This window comes from Crocuta crocuta, unplaced genomic scaffold, assembly GCF_008692635.1.
Source record: "Crocuta crocuta isolate KB4526 unplaced genomic scaffold, BGI_CrCroc_1.0 scaffold1047, whole genome shotgun sequence".
Taxonomy (NCBI): Eukaryota; Metazoa; Chordata; class Mammalia; order Carnivora; family Hyaenidae; genus Crocuta; species Crocuta crocuta.
In genome coordinates, this window is record NW_027531287.1 from 104,100 (window position 1) to 123,726 (window position 19,627).

At 36.2% G+C, this 19,627-nt stretch overlaps 1 protein-coding gene and 1 pseudogene across 1 annotated transcript; both read left to right on the top strand.

Moving 5' to 3' along the window:
* The first annotated feature begins 5,093 nt into the window (after positions 1-5,093).
* Positions 5,094-6,032, top strand: LOC144237776 (olfactory receptor 5W2-like). Its single transcript, XM_077771476.1, has one exon. The coding sequence runs from the start codon at positions 5,097-5,099 to the stop codon at positions 6,030-6,032; it is 936 nt and encodes a 311-aa protein (XP_077627602.1). The 5' UTR covers positions 5,094-5,096.
* Positions 6,033-14,922: 8,890 nt separating this feature from the next.
* On the top strand, positions 14,923-19,269 carry LOC144237757 (olfactory receptor 5W2-like; annotated as a pseudogene).
* The last annotated feature ends 358 nt before the right edge of the window (positions 19,270-19,627 follow it).

Below are 19,627 nucleotides of genomic sequence, written 5' to 3' on the forward strand. Positions count from 1 at the left end.
CAAACTAGCATTTTGTGTATTGGAAAAAAGAAAACAATTCAACTGTCTATCAATATTAAAGTAGATAAATAATGATATTTTTGTTCAAAGAATGTTATTCAATAATGAGAATAAATGTACTGCAATTGAGAAAATATCATGAATGGATTGCCCAAGTTTGTTGTTGGATGGAGCAGCGCATATGGTAAGCATCCACATAAGTGTGATTCAAAAGTATACTAACCTGATCTATCATAATAAAAGTCAGGAAAATATTGACTCCTCTGGCTAAATGATCAACAACCTAGGAGGGAGCATGTAGAAGACTTTGTTGATTCTGATAATGTTCCCATTCTTCGTCTGGGTCATGGTTATACAGGTGTTTGTTATTGTTGTTGTTGTTTTTAATTTATCTGACAGTATATTTATCATTTATGCATTCTCTGTGTGTATATTACACATCAAAGAAGCTTTCTAAAAGCAAGGCCTATTCAACTTTACATTATAAGAAATTTCAGAATGTTATTATAAAATTTTATCCTTAGAAATGCTTTATGCACAATAAATCCAGCCCATTTTTATAAAATAAATGGGAAAACTCTCATAAAATATTTCTATGAATAATTATATTTTTTGTTGTTGAAAAAAAGCAAAGATATCTTATTCAATCCATAAGCACTCCAAATCCTGTTTAAAGCAACAAGGGGACTTAGTGAACCTGGTTTTCCTCTTGTCCTATTATCATGCACTAAACTTTCTCATAGTGGCCCATGACTCAGGGCCATTCAATTATTTTCTTTTTTCTTTTTGTTTATTTTCTTTTATTCTATTTCATGTTGTTAATTTAAGTTGTTTTTTTGTTTGTTTGTTTTGTTTTGCTTTTTTGTTTTTTGAGAGAGAGCATGCAAGTGAGGGAGGGAGAGAGAGGGAAAGAATCCAAGCAGGCTCCATACTGCCAATGCAGAGCCCAAAACAGGGCTCAAGCCCACTAACTGTGAGATCATTACCTGCGCCAAAGTCAGACACTTAACTGACTGAGCCACCCAGGTGCCCATGGCCATACACCTATTTTCTAGAGACAAGATTTTATCAGTAGACAGCTGCCTTTATAGGATTATGTATAGAAGCTCGGTGGCATCAGGGAAGTCATGTAGACACATTTTTTTCCCCACTTGCTTGTCTTTTATGTCTTAAATTCCAACAGACAATTTTTCATAATGTGAGAGAGCCAACTTCAATTAAAAAAGAATCCCTTTAGGATGGCAATCATCCCATTTATAATAATAATGTAATCACCAAGGCTCAGATTTTAATGGAAAACTTTGAAGGGAAGTTAGACTAACTGGTCCACAGGGGCAGTTTAAGAAGGTAAATTTTGGTTCTGTCTACACTGAGTGCAACCTGAAAAAATGTGCCTTCCCTGGAGACAGAGAAGCATCTGATGAGAAAATGAGTTTGGGAAAGAAAGTTCTTGGATAACACAAATGATTAATTGAACACACATATTTGACATTCACTTGATTTTTTTTAAAGAAATAAATTAACTGCAATAGGGAAAAGTATAGAGCAAGAATACGTTATTTACATTATAATCTAAAATAGGCTTTCACAACAAACAAACATCTGTGCTTGTCAGCATATTCCAATAATTCATCTATTGTAAAATGTCACTCAGGACAAGACCAATACAGAGTGTCTTCCAAGATTGCCTGTTTGAACAACCTTGAGACATCATTTTACTTATTTTTTAACTCCTTGGATTTGTGAAATGTAGTGTTTATTTGATACAATTATATACTGGAATGATTACCACCATAACATTACTAACACCTGCATCACATCATGTAATTTTTTTTGTAGTGAGAACATTTAAAATCTAGCCTCTTAGCAACTTTGAAGTATCTAATACAATATCGTAACTATAATCACAATGTTGTTCATTAGATCATCAGAATTTATTCATCTTATAACTGCAGGTTTGTACACTTGGACCAACATCTCTCAATTCCCATACCCCTGTTGCCCCTGGTAAATATCATTCCACACTCTACAAGTCTCTATGAGTTTGGCATTTTTAGATTTGACTCATAAGTCATACGATACAGTATCTGTCATTTTCTGTGTGGCTCACATCACTTTACATAATGCCCTGAAGTTCATTACACTGTAGTCAAAAAAACTATTAAGGGCAAGTTCTTTGAATCTTGAAGATACAATGTTTATGATATTCCAGAAGGTTACTGATTACTTCTGGATCCCACTTTCAGTATCCGTTAAATGAGGTTGTTAAAGACAGCTCAGGAAACATAAGATAATATTAGAAATATATGATTATATATATGGATAAGCTAAATAACATATGAAAACCACAAATAGTTTAGTAAGATCTCCATACCTTTTCCATCACAGGTCAAATGCTAAAAATGCACATTTATAGAAGAGAGTGGAGACATTTCATAAGGTAAAATAATGGGAATATAGGTTTTAACTCTGTCCCAATGAAGAAGTCCAAATAACGGTTAGGGACCAACATGGTTGACCAGGATATAAGAAAGTGGAGCATTACATTTCTATCTGTATGGGTGGGATTTGGGTAGGCACAAAATTCACATCTCAGCTTTTCTCAATTTTCAAAGTACTGCCACGGATAATAGCACACAAAACTTATTTTTCAATAAACAGGAGTTGACTTTGCTTCAAAAGCATTATCTCAACATATTTTTTAACAAAAGTTCATCCTTGTATATGTAAGCCATATAAGTAGAAAGGTTGTTTATTACTCTTCTTTGTTGAACATCTACCAGCCTAACAACAGGAAAATATTCAATACCACACATTTACTGACTCATTACTGGTGCATATCCTATGCTAAGGACTGTAGGAATGTGAACTGACATATATATATATAAATAGATAAAGCATATAATTTGATAAAGAATGTACTAGGTGTACTGGATGTTCTATAGTTGAAAGAGGGCAGAATATGCCTCTGAGAGCAGAAAGGTAATCCACCACGTGAAAAGTGCACCCCCTACACCAGGAGATTAAGTGGCATCTTTATCATCAGGGAGAGGGAATTTAAGGCCAAGAAGGCTATATTAAAAAATCTTGTTAATTCCACACTAATTTACTACCCCAAGGTCAAGACTTTTTGTCTTGTCAATTCTTCACAAATTTATGCTGCCTGATTTGGTCACTTCTTTGAGACTAATATTTTTATGGAGCTCCCATATGTAGGAAATTAAATTTGTTGTTCTCCTGTTAATCTGTCTTATATCAATTTAATTATTAGGCCAGAGAAAGAATCTAGAAGGGAAAAGTTTTCCACCTCTACACAGTCAAAAAACACTGAAATGTGGGTTGTTGGCATGTACTTAAGAGAAAGGAACCAAACAATGACTAATGAAAAAAGCAATATGTAAGATTATCATGTTTCTAAATGGAAGGTAGAGGGGATGTTTCAGAAATGGAAGAAACAGAGTGAACAATAAAAAGGAATTAAAAATAATACCAAGTAGAAAATCTATTTGAATTTAATTAGACATCAGTTCACTGGAGGAAGGTGTAGACTCAGAAGAATCATAAGCAGAGCCTTAGAATAAACTCTGATAAACTTCTGACATTGATCAATTTGTTAAGTAGTGAAGAATTGAAAGTTCAGCCTTTGCGGCATTCATGGCCAGGTGAGGGTAATACGAAAACAGGCTAATTAATCACATAGCCCAGAAGAGCAAAAGCAGAGTCTTTAGAGATTAAAGTCCCAACAGTCACCAGGTAGAATAAAATGCCATCTACTTATTGTTCATGTACCAGAAATAAGAACAAAAAGATGCTCATTCAGGTAAGTTTCTAAAAACTAAATTTTTTAAAAAAATATATAGACTGGAAATCACCTTACTTTTCTTGGAAAAATTAAAAATCAAGTATTAAAGAATTTATAAATGAATCATTTTATGTCTGCTTGTCAGTTAAATAAATTCTGCAAGCTATCATCTAAACAATGATATTTCTTTATTAGACCTATATAGATTTCACTTCATTTGTCATTTGTATAAGGATAGTAAAGCTTTTACCTATTTATATTTTAATCAAGGTCAATAAGTATGCCATCACTTCCTATCACTGTGTAAGTAATAGTGTACATTTAAAGTGTACATTGGCTCTAGTTTTATCAAAAATAATAGAGATAACGCATTATGAATACTAACATATACATATTCAAGTCAATATATATCAATGCCATAGCACTTAAGACTTGAAAGATAAAAATGAGACCACCACTCACATTACCAGTTTTGTTATCAACAGATACATACATACACATACATAATGTGTATATAAATAGATGACAGAAGACAGTATATCTCAGAAACATTTGTTTTTCTTTGCTGTTTGTTTTAATGGAAAAGACAACTTAAAATTCAAAGATATGTGAATTTCACGTGATAGTCTGTTGTTCCCACTTCTTTCTATCACTTCTCTTTGTCTATCAAGGTATTTGTCTTATAGCAGAGGTCAGTCATACACATGGATTCTAAGTGCTGTAGGAAACCAGTGAGGAAGAGTGATAGAATAGTTGTATAAACCAAGTTCATATTTCAGTAAACACTGAAGTCAGCATACACCAAAATCTAAACCATACTAATTTTCATTTGTTATCTACAGTATCATGGTCAGTGATAAAATCAATTATATTTCTTCAATAAAGCAATTTAAACTTTTTCTTTTTCTAACTCATATTATCCAGTATCTTCTGGAACTTTCTAAAAACTTTGTCGTTTCTCTTATATTACTTTGGCTGTAGGGTGAGCTTTCAGGTTATTTGGATCTACTACTTGACATTGGACAACAGAAGCCAAGACAAGTAATATATCTCAGGAATGACATGCATTTAGAATTCAAGTTTATCAACTTCCTATCCCAAACATTTTTAGTTTTTTATAACACAGCAATGCTTCTTTAATAGGGACACTCACTGGGCTCTTTTCTGAGTGTAAAGAAGACAATATAAAATCATGTTTTGTCTTATGGTGTTTTGGGTACCCAAAAAAGCCAAATCCTGATCTACCATTTGCTTGATCATTTTTGAAAGCAGTGTAAAACAAGCACAAAGAAGAATGGACAAAGAAAACTGCTCCTCCTTGGCTGAATTCTTTCTCTTGGGAATTATGGATAACTCTGAGGTCAAAGTGACTCTATTCACCACCCTCCTACTTATTTATCTCACGAATCTTGTGGCAAATCTCGGAATGATTATTCTAATTAGAACAAATTCTCAGCTTCACACACCTATGTACTTTTTCCTTAGCCACCTCTCTTTCTGTGACCTCTGTTATTCCACAGCAATTGGGCCCAAAATGTTGGTAGACCTTTTAGCCAAAAACAAATCAATCCCCTTCATTGGCTGTGCTCTGCAATTCTTGACCTTCTGTATGTTTGCTGATTCTGAGTGTCTACTGCTGGCGGTGATGGCCTTTGATCGGTACAAGGCCATTAGCAACCCCTTGCTCTACACAGTCAACATGTCCAGCAGAGTGTGCTCTCTGCTCATGGCTGGGGTTTACGTGCTGGCAATGGCAGATGCTCTGATACACAAGACACTAACATTCCGGTTATGTTTTTGTGGATCCAATGAGATTAACCATTTCTTCTGTGATGAACCCCCTCTCCTATTGCTTTCTTGCTCAGATACACAGGTCAATGAGTTAGCAATATTCACCATTTTTGGCTTCATTGAACTGAGTACCATTTCAGTAGTCCTTGTCTCTTACTGTTATATAATCCTATCAGTCCTGAAGATCCACTCTGCTGAGGGGAGGTTCAAAGCTTTCTCCACCTGCACCTCCCACTTAACTGCTGTTGCAATTTTCCAGGGAACCATGCTCTTCATGTATTTCCGGCCGAGTTCTTCCTACTCTCTTGATCAAGACAAAATGACCTCATTGTTTTACACCCTTGTGATTCCCATGTTAAACCCTCTGATTTATAGTCTACAGAACAAAGATGTGAAAGAGGCTCTGCAGAAACTTAAAAATAGCAAGTGGTTTCATTGAAAATTTATATGTACCTATTTTTCCCCCAATCTTACACTATAATTTGTGAAATTCAGAGTTGCTTTGATTAATGTGGTATGATCCAAGCAGTATTTATACCATTTTCCTGCCATAACCAGATGTGTCATTCCCTTAGTACTCCATTGTTCATTTTATTTAAAAAAAATTTTTTAATGTCTTTTATGTATTTCTGAGAGAGAGAGAGAGAGAGACAGTGTGAGCAGGGAAGTGTCAGAGAGAGAGGGAGACAGAGAATCTGAAGTAGGCTCTGGGCTCTGAACTAGCTGTCAGCAAAGAGCTCGGCACAGGGCTCGGACCAAGGAATTGTGAGATCATGATCTGAGCCGAAGTCGGACACTCAACAGACTGAGCCACCCAGGCACCCCTTCATTGTTCGTTTTATGTCTTGAGTTTATACTTGGTACTCCTTATTCCTGGAAAATTTCTGGACTCCTAGTTTGCCAAACTTGTGTTTCTTCAATCTCTCATTTGTGTATGAATCTGATTTTCTATATGCTATTGACAGTTTTCTAAGTATATAATGCACTTCTATGTGTTTTTGTATTTTATGGGGAATCTAACAGCTTTATGTTAATGAATCTTGTCATCTAATGGAAACTGATGAAATTTGGGGGTGATGATTGGGGTCCAGAGCGGAAGGCCAAGAAAGGGTTCATGAAGACATTTTTGGTACAAAAGTGTGATTTTATTAAAGCACAGGGACATGACCCATGGGCAGAAAGAGCTGCCTGGGACCCTGTGGAAAGACTGATTATACACTTAGGAATTGGGGAAGGTAAACTCAAGGGGAAGTTTACAAAGAGACTCTCATACACTAAAGAAGACTCACAGGATACTGGAGGCCAAGCTATTGTCAACCTAAGGTTGTTTTTCCCTTTAGCAAATCATTAGCATTAAGACAGTGGGGAGATCCTAGTGAAATTTTTACTCTGCCTGCCTCTAGTAGTCAGTGGGCTGCAGGTTATAAGGTGATTGAATTTTTCCTGCCATTTCCTTCTTACCTCTGTTCCCTATACGACTATGGAGGGGTGATGTTGGGGCTCCAGGAAAGGAGTCTACAGGTTTCTTGAGATTAGGCTATTGATATTACTTTTTTCTTGTAATTTACCAGAACATGTCCTATATGACTGTGATCTCCATCATTAACCATTTGTTTTCTCTCCTTTCCTTTCTTCTTGAGTAGCTAGGAGTGCCTGAGGAATATCACACCTATCCCACAGGGTGGGGGGAACGAGATGTTAGCTCCTTTTTTTGCCCTTAGCCTACCTATGCTCCCCCATCAGAAGTGATGTATATTAATTAAATAATAATTAAATTAATAATAATTAAATTATCATTCAAATTATTTATAATAAACAGTAATTATGCCATAAAGTAAAAACAAAACACAAAAAACAATGAACTGAGCACTATAAAACCAAAGCACAATGTTCAATTACAGTGAAGAATGTTGAAAAATGCCTCCTGGTAATGGGGACAATCTGGGATCTAAAAGATAGATAGGAATTAGCTGAGAGATGCAGGTAGAAGAAAAAGCACTCTATGCGGATGGATCATCAACTAGAGGCTCTCCAGGGGACTCTACCATTTCATTTCTGTGGAATTAAAGAAAACCAATGTGGCTGGGTTATAGTGCTACCATTCACAACTCAGTCACTTCCTCTAGGGGCTTTCCTTCCCTCCAACACTTGCTAAGCTTGGTTCCTATACCACCCTGAGCCTGGGAACTTTGTTGAATCCATGACTCTGTTTCCTAAATCATTAGCTTCAATGTGGGGAAATGAATACTCAGAGTTTAAGGACTGTGTGTTTTTATCCCTGGACTCAAGCACCACTATAACATCTAGGGAAAGGAAAGAAGAAAGAAAGAAAGAAAGAAAGAAAGAAAGAAAGAAAGAAAGAAAGAAAGAAAGAAATCCAAAAAAGTTAAATTTTGTTAAATGTTTATTCATGGGAGGCAAAAGAAAAAAATTGCTGAGGTCGAGTATATGTCTTAAATATATTTTTGAATCATATATGTAAGCACACTAAGTAGTTGTGGATGCTGAACTTAAGGGAAAGATAAAGACCTACAAAATACTTGGAAAATAATTAAACCAAAGGGCTCTTGCTTGGGTGTTAACCAAGATATTTGTAACTTGGCTCTGCTTTAGTTTACTGATGATCAAATCATTGAAGAAATTTCTTCAGTAAGCCTGGATAAAGATATGCAATTGCAGGACCAAAGAAGAATCAGGGACACTCTTAAAAGTCTGCTACAATTATATAAACTAAAAGTCACTCAATGTCTAGGTCTACCTAGGTGCCATTGTACAGGGCTTCTGTGAAAACCTTTCAGATTGCCAGTAAAGCCCAGGTAGGACAGTAAGACTCTTCTCTTGTCCAGGGTGATATTTTTTCTGGGATTCTGAGACATGGTAGGGGATAGTATAGAGGTAAAACAAAGAAGAAACAAACAGACAAACAAACAAACAAAACAGGGGATGCTTCTTTTAGTTATGATATCTCCTCAATTTTCTTATGTTTTATTTGAAATTTTACCTTTGAATTAGGTATTGTCTTGAAAAGAAGCATGGCAGAAATGCTTTTAAATCAGGCTTAAGCCCAAGCACAGATGGGTGGCATCTCAGAAGCATAAAGATGCCATCGACTAGCATACCACTTTCCCATAAGACAACTGTAATGTACTTGATCTACAACTTGGCTCCTCCAAGCAAATCTAAGTCTAATGTGTGAATTAGAGAAGAAAATGATAAATCTATTACATGAGGTATTTTAAGTTCAATAAAAGGGTGTCTAAAAATGGAATTGACTGATTTGTAAAATCTGTGAGATCCTTATGCCTACATTTGTGACAGCAGAAGGTGAATAATCACATAGTGTAAACTTAAAGAAATTAATGATAGAAGTAGGGGCCTGGGCTAATGATCTGAAGGAGAGTCATATCTTCGTTTTCCTTAGAAAGAGAATTCCTTAGTCAGAGAATGCTAGTATCAAATACTTTAATCAAATTCATCCTATCTAATTCATAAACCAATTCCTTTACTCTCTCCATAATTCATATGCTTCTCACAGTATAGCCACCTTCATTTGGTGGCAATTATAGTTCAAGTAAGACATTATCAATGTCTGTAAGTATTGAGTCAGTATTATAGGTCTATTTCTTAAGAGTTCTGTATTCTGACCAAGAACGGATGGATATCCCTAAATATAAATGTTACCAGTGATGAAAGATTAGAAAACATGTATAATGATACAAGCAATCAGCTCCATACTGGGGAAGAGCTGGTTAAGAAAATTTATTAAATCAGAAGAGTAATAATTCTCACCAATTGGTAATTGCATAGCCCTTTCTGAAGAGGAAACAATTTAACCTAACTTGAACTCTGCAGACATGCTGGGAACTGGAAAAGCAATGGCAGCAAAATTAGGTCTGAATCTCTACCAACAATCACAGCAATTGTGACCTTCGACAAATCATTTTCCTTCTTTGGGCCTCAGATTCCTCTCTGTCAAAAGAAGGCTTTAAACTGAATGATCTTTATTGTGTATTCCAGATACCACATTCCATACTCATACTGATATGTTTCTACAAATGCATAATGTATGAACCTGCTTCTATCTTTGGGGAGATTTTAAATATAACAGATGGATGGGACTGCAGTACAATCTCAGGCTAATTTGACCTGAAATTGAATTGGCAATAATGGCAGATAGCACTGATTGCAAGAGCCCCCACCCTCTTAAGGTGGACCCATTCAACTGATTTTCTATTCTTCATATTCTTCATTTTGACTTTAAGAGACATCCCATATAAAAGTGAATATCCAACTTTTATTTTTAAAAAATTTTTAATGTTTATTTATTTTTGAGAAAGACAGAGTGCCAGCAGGGGTGGGACAGAGAGCTCACTAATAATGTATAAATCTAAATTGACATACTGCTTTGGGAAATTGTATGCTAATATAAGGTAAATATAAATTTTACACACACACACACACACACACACACACTCCTATTCGTGGCTTTATATATAAGATAAATAAGTGTGTCTCCATCAGAAGACATGTGTAAGAATGTTCACGTTAATATTATTGGACATAGAGGTGCCTGCATGGCTCAGTTGTTTGAACATCTGACTTCGGCTCCAATCATTATTTCACATTTCTCATGAGTTTGAGCCCCACAGTGGGTTCACTGCTGTCAGCACAGAGCCTGCTTTGAACTCTCTTTCTGCCCCTCCCCCACTCATGCTTCGCTCTCTTTCTCTGTCTCTCAAAAATAAATTTAAATAAATAAGTAAGTAAGTAAGTAAATTACTGTCTTTTTAGGGGCGCCTGGGTGGCCTAATTGGTTCAGCATCCCACTCCTTGTTTTGACTCAGATCATGATCTCACTGGTGAGCTCAAGCCCCACATCTGGCTCTGCACTGACAGCATGGAGCCTGCTTGGGATTCTTTCTCTACCTTTCTCTCTCTGCCCCTCCCCTACTCATTTTCTCTCTCTCCCAAAATAAATGAATAAACTTTAAAAAAGTACTGTAATAAAGCAAAGTGTCTTTTTAACCTCTAAGCCCTTATAATATTGTTTTCAGCAACAAGGAGACTGATTCCTTGGTATCATTATCATTCACTGAGCTTATTCACAAAAGCCCATGACTCACAGCCATGCAACTACTTGTGAAGGAGAGATTTTATAAGCAGATAGTTGTTTACATAGAGTATGGTGGCATCAGGAAAGCCATTTAAATATATGTTTTTTCCTCACATGCTTGTCTCTGGTGTCTTGCATTGCAGCTGAGTCATTTTCTTTCATTATTTAAGAAAGTCATCTTCAATTAAATGCAGATCCTTTGAGATGTTAGTTATCCAATTTTTAATAATCATATGGTCCCTAAGGCTCAGATTTTAATGGAAGGATTTGAAGGAAGTTAGACTAATAGTTTATGGGGCAGTCAAGTTTAGGAAGGTAAATTTAGGTTCTATCTAAACACAGTGGAACCTTAACAGGTCAGTCATCCCAGGAGACAGAGAAGCATCTGATGAGAAAATGAGTTTGGGAAGGATTCATATAAAATGACCAAGTGATATGAAATATTGGACTCTGGTAGCGAAAAGTCAAGACAGAATTCTTGAGATATCTTTGGTGCAAAAGGATGGTTTTATTAAAGCATGGGGACAGGACCTGGTGGCAGAAAGACCTCCCCTGGGGTCATGACCTGTGACTGATTATATACTTTCAAGTTGAGAGAGGTTAGGGATAATGGAAGTCTCTAAGAAATTTGGAACCAAGGTTTCTGGACCTTGAGGGGTTAGTTATTGTTAGAAAAAGTTCACTTACTACTGTCTAGTAAAATCTTAGTCATGAGACCCTTCAGATGTATATCAGTGGGCCATACGCTTGGAGGATGCTTGCTAACATAGATCTTGGGAGATAGAGATAAAGAAAGTTTCCAAAGGAATGTCTATATGTTAAAGACTTACAGGATCCTAGAGGTTGGGCTAATGTCAGGCTAAGGTTGCCTTCTGTCTCTAATAAACTATTAACATTGAGGCAGCTGAGTTCCTTGAGGAAGGTCTCTCTGCCTATCTCAAGTATATGTCAGCTCTCTACAAACTGTAAAGAAATTTAATTTTTTCTACCTTTTTTGCCTTGTTCTCCACATCACAAAGACAAATCCCATTCCTTTAATATGAATCAAAGCAGTAAATATGGTAGTAAAATTTGAGGGTAATACAATTGTATCCAATGTCTTCATTTGAATGGGTGGCAAATTATTATAATCACTTAGTTTGAGCCTGGCTTCAAATAATATCTCTGAAGGTAGTGAATTCAGTATGTTTGTACTGTTATTATCACACAAAAAAATAATAATAAATGAAAAGTCTATTGAAATATATCACACAGAGTCATTTTTTTCCAAATCAAGAGTACTTGATTTTAATCCATGATGTGGTCTAGATTTACAGGAAGGACAGAAAAGAAAAAAAAAAAAAAGAAGAAGAAGAAGAAAAGAAAGGCTATGCTCCTTTCTAGTTCCCAGTGAGGACTTAGACAAAAAAAAACATCACCTGGAATATTTTTGTCCATAGACTGGTAATACTTATAAATTCATAAATTATTTTTTGAACACACAGATCTGGCATTTACTTGATTTGTTTAAATGAGTAGCATAACTTCAATAGGACAACATATAGGACAGGGAAACATTACTGTACACGGCAGCTAATAGACTTTAATGACACATATACATTTGTGCTTGTTAGTGAAGGAAAGGAATTTTCTTCTATTCTTCAATCTCTTCTTGCTGAAGTAGGAATTAAATTGACAGGAGACAAATTAACAGGAGAAAAACACACACACACAGTTTTTATTATGTGCTCACAGCGGCCAAATAATGAAATTGAGATCTAAAGAAATTATCAAGGCAGGCAGTTTTTATATTATGTTTATGAGGAGACCATACATCTATAAGGAATTGTCAGGATAAAGAGAACTGAATTTGCAGTCTTCAATTGGTAAGGAATTCTAAGCAGAATTTGGTGTGTGGTAGTAGATTGGTGAGATGTAATAAGCGTTGTTTATATGGACTTCTAGACTCTGAATTTCCTATGCCTGGTAATAAGGATGTGTCTTTACCTCCTGGTGCAGGGAGGGTACCTTTCAAATGGGAGATTTATTTCCTGTTTACAGGAGAACAGAGGAGAGTCAGAGTGTCCTTTCTGCACAGGCCTTCTCTTGAAAAACTTTTGTTTTAAATAATCAGTAATGCCAAAGTGGCACATTTTGGGTGGCCTGCCACGACGCCCATATTAGTGTCCTGCACTATATAAAGTATCACATGGAGCATGGCCACTAGACTGAGCACTACCCAAGACTGTCACATGGTGCAACATTAGAGTAACTACATTGCTTATATTTTGGGGCTATAGTTGACACATAGGTTACCTTAATTTCAGGTATACAGTTAGTGATTCAACAAGTCTGTATTTTATGCTATTTTCATCATTAAGTGTAGGTACCATCTGTCACCATAAAACACTATTTTAATTAATACCACTGACTGTATTCCCTACCTTGTGTCTTTCATCCCTGTGACTTATTCATTCCATTACTGGAAGCCTGCATTTCCCAGTCCCCTTCATCTATGTTGCCCATCCTCTCCTCTGGTAGCCATCAGGTAAATGTGAAACTAAAAAGTAAAACAAACAAAAAGCAGAATCAGACTTATAAATGCAGACCACAGACTGATGGTTATGTTACTTATTTTCTATGTGTTCCCTGGATTTGTGCAACAATATTAATGAAGGGTCTGGTTAAGATAAATGAAGCAGATTCTTTTCTCAATCTGCAAGCCCTTCCTATGCTCCCATCTGCCTTCCATTGCCTGTGACATCTTCCCTGGGTTTAGAAGTAGAACTTGGATGGTCTCTCAGCTTCTTAGAACTCTACGAGTCTGTAGGCTGCTGTTTTTGTACACTTAAAGTAAATACACTAGAACATTTCATGACAATAATTCAGAGGGTTACTTCTTATAAGAGATTTTTTTTATTACTATACTGTAATTGGGAACCTAACAAGAGGAAATGCTTTGGGTCAGACAAACATAATGCTTAGGGAACTCCAAGATAATTACTTCTGTATCATATTTTCAGTATCTGTATAAGGGGGTTGTTACAGACAGCCTAGGAAACACAATATTAAAAATGTATGATGATATATATGAGAATCAGTTAAACACTATATGAAAAATTCAAAGATTTTGTTAAGAAGTCCACAATGAACTACATATATATATTTAATGTTTATTTTTTGAGAGAGAGAGAGAGAAGCAGAGCACAAGCAGGGGAGGGCAGAGAGAGAGGGAGACACCGAATGTGAGGCAGGCTCCAGACTCTGAGCTGTCCGCACAGAGCCCGACGCAGAGCTTGAATCCATGAACCATGAGATCCTGACCTGAGCAGAACTTGGATGCTTAACTGATTGAGCCCCCACCATGAACTATATTAAATTCATACCTTTTGCTTTCAGGAACCCAGTGTTGAATGAAAAGATGTTTAAAAGACACATTTATGAAAAGGAAGGTAGAGACATTTTTATGGTCAGAAAAACGGGGAAGTCGAATTTGTCTCTCTGTCCCAGTGAAGGAGTCCAGGGAAATCAGGGAACAGCAACGTGGTTGACCAAACTGCAGGGAAGGGAAGCATTATGTTGACAGTGGTCAATGAGGAATTTAAATAAACTCAAAATTCTAGTACCTCCAATTTTCAAATCACTACCACAAATTACAGCACATAAGGGTTATTTTTGGAAATAAATGGAACTTGGTTTTGTTGTTAAAGCATCATCCCAACACTTTTTTCTTAAAAAATTGTCCTTGTACAAATGAAGTATCTTTGTAGGAACTGCTCTCAAACATCCTCCAGCCTTACAATAAGAAAATACTTTAAAAATATTTTAATGTTTATTTTTGGGAGAAAGACAGAGAGTGAGTGAGACAGAGCATGAGTGGGGAGGAGCAGAAAGAGAGGGAGACAGAATTCAAAGCAGGCTTTTGGCTCCACGCTGTCAGCACAAACCGGACACAGGGCTCAAACTCACAAACCACGAGACCATGACCTAAGCCAAAGTCAGACTCTTAACCAACTGAATCACTCTGGAGCCCTCAATAAGAAAATAATACACATTTACTGAGTTGTTACTAATGCAAATATTTGTATCCAGGATTATGCGAATGTAGAAAGACACATGTATGAATAGATAAAAATCATACTCAAGGATGAGTATATTAAGAATAATGGATACTGTGCAGCCATAAAATCATTGAAATGAGAGTAAATGACATGTAGTTGAGGGAAGAAACCAGACAATGACTAATGAAAAAAGCAGTATGTAAGACTACCAGATTTCTAACTGGGAAGTGAAGAAGATATTTCAGAAATGGAAGAAACAGGATGAACAAAGAAACAGAGATGAAAGTTAGTAAATAGATCTATTTGAAATTCATTAGAATCTGCTTTTACTAAAGAAGGATGTAAGATTCATGGTGGCCATGAACATAGCATTGAAATAAATTCTGTTAATTTTTGTCATAGATTAATTTGGTGATAAGAATAAGTTCAGCCTTGCTAAATTTGGTGCACCTTACATCAGGGAAAATATATAGCCACAATCTAATTAATCATGTTCACATAATAATGAGTGAAGGCAGTGGTTTTTTATTTAATTCCCAACAATCACAAGGCAGAAAATACACAAGTGCTATTGTGTATGTATCAGAGGTAAGGACAGAAATATCCATTTCAGGTAGATTTCTAAATGATTAAATTCAAAGAATTAAAGAAGAGAAATATATTTTTTGGAAAAATGAGAAATCAAGCATTGAAAAATTTGTAAAAGAATCATTTTGTACCTATTTACTTAGTTGAATCACCTACAATGCAATAGCCAAACAATTCTGTTTCTTTGTTTGGCTATCTGTGTGAAATTGACTAACTTCATTTGTCATTTGTTTGAAAGGTGAAATAGGGACACCTGGGTTGCTCAGAGGGTTGAGGGTCCAACTCTTGATTTCGGCTCAAGTCATGATCCCAAAGTTGTGGAGTTGAGCCCCACATTGAGCTCCACGGTCAGCATACTCTCTCCCTCTGCCCCTCTCCTCCACCTTCTCTCTTTCTCAAAATAAAATAAAATAAATTTAATTTAATTTAATTTAATTTAAAATGTTTAAAACAAAAGGTGAGGGGCGCCTGAGTGGCTTAGTCGGTTAAGCGTCCGACTTTCGCTTAGGTCATGATCTCGCGATTTGTGGGTTCGGGCCCCGCGTGGAGCTCTGTGCTGACTGCNCGACTCCCTCTCTCTCTGACCCTCCCCTGCTCACGCTGTCTCTCCCTCTCCTAGAAAAAATTAAAAAATAATAATAATAAAATAAAACAAAAGGTGAAATAAATGGGGTCACTTAAGTCAGGGTTTTTAAAAAATGGAGCTGGAGGACTATTAAGAAAATAGTCCTTGGGGCACCTGGATGGCTCAGTCGGTTAAGCGTCTGACTTCAGCTCATGTCATGATCTCACGGTTTGTGGGTTTGAGCCCCATGTCTGGCTGTGCTGACAGCTCAGAGCCTGGAGCCTGCTTCAGATTCTATGTCTCCCTTTCTCTCTGCCCCTTCCTGCTCATGCTCTGTCTCTCTCTCTCTCTCTCAAAAATAAATAAATAAACATTTTTTTAAATGTTTTAAGAGAAAGAAAATAAGCCTCACACACATCATCACGTGTAGAACCATGAACTTTTAACCTGGGACAAACCAAAAATATTCTACTGACTCAGCCTGAACCTTGATATCAGCAACTTGATACAGGAAGAGATTTTTCTTAGTGACTGCATTAGCAGCCAATTATATTCAGTCAAGAGCAGCTTTCTTCTGCCAACACCAATAAAAAATTCTTTTTTTTTTTTTTTTTAGTTTTGAGAGAGAGCGAGAGAGCAACCAGGGGAGGGGCAGAAAGAGAAGAAGATAGAATATAGAGTCCCAGGCAGGCTGTGTGCTGTCAGCACAGAGCCGGATGCAGGGCTTGAACCCATGAACAACAAGATCATGACCTGAGCCAAAATCAAGAGCCAGATGCTTAACTGACTGAGGCACCCAGGCACCTATCAAAAATTCTTTGTCACCAATGTATATAAAACATTTCCTTTTTGCTTTAAACACCCCTGACTTCTGTTCTTAGTGGGACATTTTTTGGGTGACTTCCCAAATCTATGTACCCTGAATTGTGATTCTTTGATCCCAAATAAATGTTCTTGCCTAATTATTGTCTCCTTACAATTTTAGGTTGACTTATTTACAAGGATAGTAAAGATTTGAATTATTTATATTTTAATCAAGATTTATAAGGAAACCACTTCTTTAATTACTTTGCCCTCATATCATTGTACATGGAAACTTATATCTGCTCTAGTTTTATAAAAAAAACAAAATAGAGTGGGGGACCTAGGTAGCTCAGTCTGTTGGGCGTCCGATTTCAGCTCATGATCTCTCAGTTCGTGGGTCTGAGCCCTGCTTTGGGCTCTGTGCTGACGGCTAGCTCAGAGCCTGGAGCCTGCTTCAGATTCTGTATCTCCCTCTCTCATTGACCTACCCTGCTCACACTGTCTTTCTCTCTCTCAAAAACAAACAAACAAACAAACAAAAAACAAAAAAACATTAAATAAATAGAGAGATANGGCTCAGTCTGTTGAGCGTCCGATTTCAGCTCATGATCTCTCAGTTCGTGGGTTTGAGCCCTGCTTTGGGCTCTGTGCTGACGGCTAGCTCAGAGCCTGGAGCCTGCTTCAGATTCTGTATCTCCCTCTCTCATTGACCTACCCTGCTCACACTGTCTTTCTCTCTCTCAAAAACAAACAAACAAACAAACAAAAAACAAAAAAACATTAAATAAATAGAGAGATACATATTATGAAACTAATATAGATTAATCCAAGTCCATACGGGTATGTAACTCTAGAAAATCACATCAAACCAGTACCCACATTATAGTGTTTTTTTATCAACAGAGACGCACACCCATAATGATTAAACAAATACAAGAAACAAAAAACCCTATATATTGCAGCAACATTTATTTTTCCTGTTCTCATTTTCACTTTAATAAAAAAGTCGACTTAATATCCAAGGTATGCAATCTTATGCATCATAATCCGCTGTTCCCACTTCTCTTTGGTTTGTCAAGGAGTTTGTCATATGGGCAAGGTCAGTCACACAAATGGTTTCTAAATATTGTGGTAAACCAGTGAGGAAAGAGGGATAGAAAAGTTCTACAAAATGTGCTTCATATTTCGGTGAACACTGAAGATAGCACATGCCAAAACTGTACCATAGTTTTATTTATTAACTTATATTCAATATCATTCTCAGTGATAAAATCAATTATGTTCCCTTAATAACATAATAAATGTGATTATTATTTTTGCCAAACATTTATTAGTCCTGTACCTTCTGGTCTTGTCTCCCTGACTTTACCATCTCTTTCACATTATTCTCAATTAGAATGATCTTTCAGTTTATTCAAATGTACTACCTGGAATTGGGTTACAGAAGCCAAGACAAGTCACAAATGTCAGGAATGATCTATTAGAATTAAAGTTTATCAACTTCAATCTTAGACATTTTTAGTTGTTTTCACAAGATAAAAATGCCTTTTTAAAAATGGCATTTGTTGGGCTGTTTTCTAAGGCTAAAAAAGACAATTTACAGAAACAAATCATGTTCTGTCTTAGAGATAATACTTTTTGGCTATATGTAGAAGAGCCAAATTATGAACCATAATTTTCTTGAGTATTTTTGTAAGAATTTGCAACAAGAATAAAGAGGAAGATCAGGGTAAATTGATCCCCTTGGTCTGAATTATTTCTCTTGGCAATTACCACTAACTGGACACCAAAGTGACCTTATTTATTGTGTTTCTAGATATATATCTCATTAATCTCCTGGAAAGTCTTGGAATGTTTTTTTATAATTAAAATGGATTCCCAGCTCCACACACAGACTTTTTCCTCAGCCATCTCTCCTTCTGTTACCTCTGCATTTGCACACCAAATGGGCCCAAGGTGTTGGTGGATCTATTTGCCAACATCAAATCAATGTCCGTCACTGGCTGTGCTCTGCAATTCTTCATCTTCTGTATCTGCAGATTCTGAGTGTCTATTGCTGTCAAAGATGGTCTTTGATTGGTATAAAATTGTCGGCAACCCCTTGTGCTCCTGGCCCATGGTTAGGATTTATATGGTGGGAATGTCAGCTGCCTTGGTACGCCTGACATGAATATTCCACTTATGTCTTCTGTAGGTCATATGAGTAATCATTCCTTCTGTGATATCTCTACTCTCCTATTGCTGTCTTGCTCAGATGCCCAGGTCAATGATTTTGTTATTTTTAACATTTTTGCATTCATTGAATGGAGCACCCTTTTAGGAGTCCTTTTCCTTTATTGTTTTATCAGTCTTGAAGATCTGTTCTGCTGAGAGGAAGTGCAAAGCTTTCTCCACCTGCATTTCCCACTTAATGGCTATTGCAATCTTCTGGGGAACTGTGCATTTCATATATTCCTGGCCAAATTCTTCCTCCTCCCTGGATTAACCCAAAATGAACTCTTGGTTTTACACTCGTGTGATTCCTGTGTTAAGTTCTCTGATTTATACCCTATGGATCATTATGTGAAAGAGGTGGTAGAAAACTGAAAACTAAAATTTTATTTTAAGTAGACAGTATAAATAAATATATATTTATATATGTATACATGCAAGCATACTCTTCTGTTTTCAAATCTCCTTTTATACTTCCATGTTATATTATATTATTAAATTGTCTCAAATATCTTAATCAATAGAGTATTTTACTATGCTACTATGATGCCAATATTTAGAGTTTCCTATACTTTATTGTACGTCTCCATTTTAAGTGAGCAATGCTTAATACTTGGAAAATTTATCAATCTTCATCTTAGTGTGCCAATTTTGCATTAGTTGTTAATTTTATGCACAAATTATTCTAAGAGCTAATAGTGTTTAGTATACAG